Below are 8,754 nucleotides of genomic sequence, written 5' to 3'. Positions count from 1 at the left end.
AAAGTTAATATTGTCTTCTTAGTTTTCAGTCAATTAATTTCCATTATAATAATGTTTTTAAAATTTTATTTGTGTTTTTATTTTTGCTCTTTGACTAATAAGAGAGCTGCTTTTCATGCCCATCATAGGCTCAGCCAATTCCACAATGGAATGGTTGGGTGACAAGCAACAGCAACAAATCCCAACATATATGGATCAAACTATCTATAGAAATTTCTGAGGTTTTTGACCTACTTGAATCTTGGTTCTATATAATGGCAGACTAACATCTTGGCCAGCTATCATTCATTCATAATAATGCTTTAGAATGTTCAATGAATTTTATTTAAACTTTATACAAAATAATTTGCCAGATTTTTTTCATTGAACTATATTAAGGCTAATTAATAATCCAAAACAGAGCATTTTGACTAGAGATGGCAGTTAAACTGTCATATCAGAATAAATTTAATAATTAAAAATAAATTAATTATTAAAGTTATCATGAGATAACAACTTTACTAGCCAAATTACCTTGTTTTGGATTATTAATTAGCCTTAACAAAGTTCAATGAAAAAAATCTGGCAGATAATTTGGTATTAGAAATATAGGGTTATGTATGTTGTTATACATGTATTTAAAATTTATTCTTATAAAGATACTGTCTTCTCTTTTATTCTTATAAGTTTTATTCAATATCAGTCTATCAGGTGGATTGGAGTTGATCAAAAACAGAGAAGAAATAATTCTTATTAACATGGAGAATTTAGAATTTCATAATTTAAATGACTTTTATTATTCTGGTCATTTCAGATTGAATAATTTATTATGGAAAATTGTTATAGAAATTCTGCTACAGAAAGGTATATGCTTATATATCTGCTAACTTATTTCCATAATAATAATGTGAAAACTTAATATGTATGAATGAATAGAAAAGAAATATTAATTTACTGTTTGACAAAAACTTTTAAACATCTTTGTTGAAATTTTTATAAAACTTATTATATATTGAAGTGTAATACAAAACTTATTGAGAATATGAAATGAGGTGTAGATGATTAAAAATTAAATTTTAATATTTTATATGAAGTAAATGAGATATTAAAATTCTATTTATAAAATTATTAAGTATTAACCATTTTATTTTAATTACAGTTTAATATTTAACTATAACACAAACTTTGTTTCTTTTTTCTGATCATTTTTAATGTGTAGATACTGTTGATGGGGAGAATTCTCCTTGAAAGTCCTTAATGAATTTCTTGAGTTTATATTCATAGAATGAAATCTACTTTTTTCATTTTATAAATACTGTTTTAACTTTTTATATTTAAATAAGTCATGATTTGTTTTATACTGATAATTATAATGTAAATAACTGTAATTTATCAAAATTTAACATGTGAAGAAACATCTACAAAGTAATTTACATAAAAAAGCTAACAGTTGTATTAATGTATTGATAGTAATATAATATTATGGTTTAAATATAGGTTGACATTCAAAAATCCAGTCATCGATAAGTCAGTTCCTTCAGATTTCTGGAATGGATTTCGAAGTGCATTTTCAAATTTACCATGTTGGCACGCCACTGTTTTCTGGAGGCACCTAAATAAAATTCTGTAGAACTGTTCTTTTATTTAGTTGATGAGCATTATTTGCTTTTCATTTAGTGTTTAATTTTCTTTCTTTAAAGAATTATACAAATAGTCATTTTCTGTTAAATATGTACATCATATATAACCATAAAAAATCCAGCACTCTTCAGGTCTGGAGATCACCAGATTTTTAAATGTTAACCTGTACATCATTATGTAAAAAACAATTTTTTGAAAATAATCAGGTAATACAAATATATATTGTTTACTTTTATTTATTATCTGTAGCTTTAAATTCATGAAAAAAAAATTAAATCATAGTCTTGCACTTACACCATTTAATATTTGTTCATAAATTTAGGTAATTTTTGTCTAGTTCTAAATTCTAGTCTAAAGCTTTTAAGAATTTTTCATTGTCACTTGTATGCTGAACTTATGTTCTATTTACTCTAAAACGTACAACATTTAGAATTTTTTATAATTAAAGCCATCTTATGAAATGCATTACAATATCTTATCTTAATAACAGATTTCTAATTACTATCATTATAGTCTATTTCAGTGTTTCCCAACATGGGGCCCACACCCCACATGGGGGCAATTGGATTGTTAAGGGGGGCAATTCGAAAATGGACTCGTCCAGAGTTTAAGTTAACTGTATAGCCGCTGTATATGTTAGGGGGGCATAAGAATATTAGAAAGGCTTAGGTGGGGCATAGCACAAAAAAAGGTTGGGAAACACTGATCTATTTTGACGTTAACAGTTTCAGCTTTAGCTTTAGCTTGACTTTGGTTTATTTTTGTAAATTTTTTGCAGATTTGACCTGCATTTGATTTACACAATTATCTCAAGCAAATTTATAAGATTAATAATTAATGACAGGAAATATCTTGCAGTAAAATTTAGAAACTAAATACTGTCTTATTTACTCTTTTGATTTTTATCTTTTTACTGCTGATATCAGAGCTTATCTATGAATTTTAATATTTTGTAATTTTATATCTGATCTTTTCATACTTAATATTATTTAATTCTGAAATTCCATTCACTTCAATCTTTCCACTAAAGTGAAAAAAATTTTTATGATATACCAGTATGTCAGAAGAGAGTTCCTTGGTGTCTCATTTGTTTCTTGATAGTAGTTTTTGATCTTTGTATTACTAACCAATGTATGATCCAATGAATTCAAGTTTTTTTATTGGTGCAGGCCAGTTTACAATATGGATCTTGACAGTTATGTTTTCTTTTCTTATTTGTACAGAATAATTCATGATGTCAAGATTCCATAATGTAAAGAAACCCTCATTAATTGATTGGCAGATTTCCCTTGTGTTGTCTTATCCCATCAAAACAACCTTCTTCAATAGGGATGAAGGAGTAGCATATGATTGATCACGTTTTTATAAATTCCTCATAATATTTGGTACATTATTTGTTCTGGTACATCACATTACTTTCTAACATTAGTGAATAAAAACATACTTTATACTTTATACTTTAGTATAATACTATGTTAGATTCTATAAAAAAAAACTTGTAAAAAAGAAAAAATTATAATTTCTTTTCATGCATTTCTAAATGAGAAGTAAATAAAGGAAGCTTGTAGATATGGATAAAGCAGAATTATTTCTGAAAGTTTATTACTCAAATTATTCAAGTTTTATAAAAAATATTTCATCATTAAACAAGCAATACATTCATCAATGATTGTTTTGGTTATTTCTGATAATAAGACTAGAATATCCAACTAATATATTAGAGGAAAGCCTAGTCAAAGGAACTGATCTACATTCAACTGTAAAAAATGAGAAATTATTCTTTATTTAATTTAATCTAATAACAACCAATTCTTCATCTCAGCTGTCTAACAAAGATTCTATTTAAGAAATTGATTCATAATCACTTTCAAAAAATAAATAACCCAATTCCAGATTTGATATGAAACTCCTAAGAACAAGAAGCTAAAGTCCCACATTGTTTTTTTTTTTCTTCATCTTTTACCTCTTTCTCTTGTCTCTGTGGACACTAAGAGGACCTTTTTAACTTAATCATACCCATGATAGGTTTGGTCAGACTCACAATGGAGCAGTTGGATGATGAAAGATAGAGCCCAACATATCCAAGACAGATTATTCTCTGAAAAATTCCTGGGAGTTTTTGACTACCTGAATTCTATGCTGGATCTCCCATAGTAGTAGGCTAAAGCCTTAATTGCCTTGGCCATCCAGCTGTCAAATCTCACCATTGCATCTATTTAACCAACTGTATAAAACTATTTAAAAGTTTAGAAATATGTGTTTATCCTTATTAATATTTTTAAAAATAAACTGTTCTATCCTTAATTTTTAAATATTGACAAACATTTTCTCAATTCTTCTCATTTTCTCTCTTCAAAACCTAATATGTATTAAACTTGAAGATTGGCAGAGATGATCTGAAGACATTATCCAATATATAAACATTTTTTTTCAGGTAAAGCATTGTTATAAGAGGTTAACTTTAATGGATTTATTAATCTTTCATACTTCTTTATGTGTTATTTATTTATTATAAAATTATTTAAAATATCAAAAATACTGAAACATTTTCTTCTCTATGAAAATAATTTTTAAATTTTCTATAATTACTGATGATATTACAGTTATGTATGTTTGACCAGAGTATATTGAAACATATACTCTGGTCAAACATACATATATTCTAATGTTTTAGTCAAACATTAGAATATATGTCACTGATTTAAGATAATAAATTAATTATTACAAAAATATATATCATTTAAATATATTAAAAATAATATAACATATAAAAGGCCTAAAAGTCAGTTAAATGAGATGTATTTTAAGAATACTGTACTTTAAAACCAGTTTGTGATAGCTTCATGTTATTGTTTGAATTTTATTTAAAAATCGTTGAATTACAAATATTCCAAACTGGTTCTGACAAATACTCTTAACTAAGGTTTTTTTTGTTTTTTGAAATTATTTTAACTGACTTTTGGGCTTATAATTATTTTATTATTAAACAAAATAATGATATGGATTGTTTCTAAAGTTACTTATTAAACATTTTATTAATCGCTACTAAATTATAAAGCAGTATTATGTTCTACATATTCTATTCTGTTATATAAATTTAACAATTAAGTTTATAAAGCACAAGATAAACAAATATAGCATTATAAGTTTTGTATATTATTAAATTAATGAATACTAAAATCTAATTTGATGCTATATAACTTGTACAAATTAAATGCTGAAAAATTTAAAAGCATTATTATCATTTAAAATATATTTAATAAAATGAGAGAAGCAAAGTTTTAGTAAAATTATTTCAGCTTTATATAAAATTAATAGCATATCATATATTATAAATTAAATTTGCATATATATAAAAAATAATACATATATATTGAAGACATGTTCAAATTGTAGTACTTGCCTTCAACCACCAAATCTGCAATCGTTACATCAACACCATTTCTGTTATGTGCTTCACATATATATTCTCCTGTATCATCTGGATTTACTTCCATAATTTGTAGAGTACAAACACCAGTTGGTTCATACCATATCTCCATTTCAGGAGAATGTCTAATAACTTTACCATGTCGATACCAAGTGATTTTTGGACGAGGCATTCCTGTAACTTTACATTCCAATCTGTTAAAAATGAAAAACTCTTAATAAAATTATATCGTTTGGGTTTTTTCAAATAATATTATCTCAATAATTTCTTTATGAAACTGAATTGGTTTACCTTACAGGTCTTCCTTGTAAAACTGTTGTTTTTTGTAAAGGTTTTACAAACTTGGGAGCTGTACCAACATCACTTGGTTTTTTCTCAAGTGAAACTGTAGTAGTTGAGGTTTGTACAGGAAAGACTTCTTCTTCAGATAAATCTGGCATTTCAAAAGGACTTCCTGATGTTTCTTCTGAAAGACTTGGAAAAGTTCCATCTGTTTCAATTGCTGTTGGTGAAGTTTTATCAACACTTATAGAAGCAATCTCCGAATCGGGAATGTATTCGTATGCTGAAAGTAAGTTTTATTTGAATATTTTTATATTTTAAATGATAAAATATAAATACATTTACTAGAAAAAATCTTTAAAATTTGTTTAATTGCTTGAATAAATTTTTGAAGATTCCATTATGCTTAAAGGAACAAAGGGCTTAAAAAATGTTTTAAATTAATTAAATTGTGGTTTTGATAATTGAAAATATATTTAGTCAATTTGTTAAAAACATGAAATTAATTGTATCTAATTGAAAATAAAAATGTTATTACAAATTGGCAAATAAATCATGAATTTCTTACATTCCACTGTAAGCTCTGTTCTCGTGATTGCTTCACCAGCTTTATTAACTGCATTACAAATATATTCTCCCTTATCTTCTGGAAATACTTCAGATATAAATAATTCACAGTATCCATCATTTCTTTGAGTCGTCCAGACATCATTATTTTCTCTAACTTCATGCTCATTATGATACCAAGAAATTTTAGGTTTGGGTTGACCAGTCACCTAAATATATAATTTTACTTATTAACATTTATTCTTTGCTTTATAATTGACCAGTTTTATAAATTAAAAACATACATAGCAGAACAGTTTAGCTTCTTCTCCATCCATTACTTTTACAGGGGTCAATGGAACTGTAAATGTTGGTGGTTGGAGATCTTCTTCTGGTTCAACTGTCAGAGCATTTAAATAAGAGTAAATTTTTCAAATATACTTATACACAATATATATATATATATATATAAACTTTTTATTTAATTCATTTATATCATAATTAACATAAATAATCTTTATTTCTTTTTCTATTCTACATAAATAAATATTCTGGATATTACCATTGTCAAAATTCCCTGAAAATTATATGAAAATTTTGATGTTATTTAAACAAAATTTTTAAATTTATTCATATTGTAAGATGGATTTATTAATATTTATGATTCAATAAATAAATATCTTATTCAAGCATTTAACAAGACATTGTGGAATTAATAACATAAAATTTTTCTTTGTATATATGATATTGCAGTACAGTAGTATAGATAGAAGCAGAGTTCTTTACGGTAAGCCTTAATCCTGTCCCTCTTCCCCGCGGGGGGAATATCGAAAAATCCCTTCTTAGTGTACATTCTCTTGACGTAGCCCATTAAAACGCAAAAAACCGCATCTAAAATAGTATAATAGAAGCCAAGTTCTTCACGGTAAGCCTTAATCCTGTCCCTCTCCCCCGCGGGGGACTATCGAAAAATTCCTTTTTAGTGTATATTCTGTTGACGTACCCTATTAAAATGCAATCAAAAACGCAAAAAAAACCGCATCTAAAATAATATAAATAGAAGCAGAGTTCTTTACGGTAAGCCTTAATCCTGTCCATCTCTCCCCAGTGGGGGGAATTTCGACACGTATATTATATAAAAAAACGTGCGTATTCAAATGCAGTGTTGTGTCAAAATTTCAAAGGAATCGGTAGGAACAAACGAACATTACATTATTATTTATATATAGATAGATAAAAGATGATCTGCTTTAATTCATCCTCACAGAAAAGCAAACTTAGGGCGTCGTACTCGTAGCGCCATCTGTTGGACATAAAAGCCTTAACCCTAGATGATATCTTTTAATTTATATGAATGTTTAACGGAATAATACACAGCCTATGTCCACCCTGAGGTTCCATTCTAAATATTGGTGAAAGAATTTTTGAAATCGGATGAATAGTTTCGGAGATTACCCGCTACATCCAAACTTACAAACATTACCTCTTTGTAATATTAGTACTGTATAGATAAAATTTTAAATCTTATCTCTTCATCTTTTATTATTTTAAATTTAAATCTTTTATTATCTAAATTTAAAATTTTATCTCTTAAAAAATTTTATCTCCTCGAAGAACAATTAAAAATGTTTAAATTTATATTTAAAGACTCAAAAATGCCTGCAAATTTGCTCTAATAAAATAATATTTTATATTAATAATTAAATTATCTTGCTATAGATTTTTAAAAAGTCCTTTCGTTATTATTCGCCCTTAAAAATCTATAGCAAAGATACTTAATTTATAACATGGAATCGTCTACTTGGAAAAAATGTTTTATATTTATTGTATTTTGAAATAAGTAGTGTGGAGTTCACATCAGTTTTCATATCTTTTATTAATGAAAATTATTTGTTTTTATCAATGTGAAAGTTGTAATATGATATATTTAAAGGGCATTATTTTAATAATTTTATATTATTCTATTAAATATCCTGTTAAATGTTGTGAATATTCATGTTTAATTCTTACTCTTTGTGATTATGTTTTAGAACAGAAAATATTTAAAATATAAACATAAATAAATAAAATTTGTTATAATAAAGAAAATAATAAAGTATGAAACATGTTATGTTACAATCAAAAATCATTAAGATGACTTTCATATGAATCTGAAATGGATACTGTTTTAAATAGTAATGAAATATTCAATATTTTAAAAAATTAAATCAATAAAAGCAAGAAATAAAAAAGATAATAAACAATTATTATTATTACATTCATCTTAGAAATATTTTCTAATCTATAGTTTATTTCATCTTTATATCAAGTTTATATTCAAGCTTTATATCTTTATTTATACTAAAATTAATTAACTTATTAGTATAAAATTTATTAAAATTATATTAAATATTACAATAACTAAAGTATATAAATTCTCATTGAATCATCATTGATTTGGCCAGTCCCAAAATGGTGTGGATAATGAGGGATGGGGTCCAATATATCTGGCATAGACTGCCCATAAATTCCTGGAGGTTTCTAACCTGGACTCAAAACCAGGTCCCTCAATCAACAGTATTTGCCTCGGTCACATGACTATCAGAATTTGACATTTATATTCATCGAAACAAGTGCAACACAACTAATTTAACAGATTACAAAGTCTTATTTGTCTTGCATTGATGTTTCTGAAGTCAGCTCAAGAACTTATTAAAATATCATTTTAATGCCTTAAGAAGTTATATTAATCTGTTGAAACTGATTGTGTTATACTTAATTATAAGGAATCCAGTATTTATTTCAACTATTCATTTGAATTTAGATTATTATTAAAATATTATATGCTTTAAATTGTTTACAGTTTTCATATTCTAATATTTAAATTATTGAATTAA

General features: G+C 26.0%; 1 protein-coding gene across 1 annotated transcript in view; it reads right to left on the bottom strand.

The window, feature by feature from the left end:
• LOC111628011 (titin-like) overlaps positions 1-8,754 on the bottom strand; it is a 235,651-nt gene that overhangs the window by 139,547 nt on the left and 87,350 nt on the right. The window contains 4 exon segments of the mRNA XM_023371728.1: positions 5,024-5,244; positions 5,342-5,615; positions 5,901-6,108; positions 6,184-6,278. Coding sequence (XP_023227496.1) covers positions 5,024-5,244; positions 5,342-5,615; positions 5,901-6,108; positions 6,184-6,278 — 798 coding nt within the window.

The sequence above is a fragment of the Centruroides sculpturatus genome, unplaced genomic scaffold (genome assembly GCF_000671375.1).
Source record: "Centruroides sculpturatus isolate CEXI.00-Female unplaced genomic scaffold, Cexi_2.0 scaffold545, whole genome shotgun sequence".
Classification (NCBI taxonomy): Eukaryota; Metazoa; Arthropoda; class Arachnida; order Scorpiones; family Buthidae; genus Centruroides; species Centruroides sculpturatus.
This window is presented reverse-complemented; position numbering and strand designations above follow the sequence as displayed.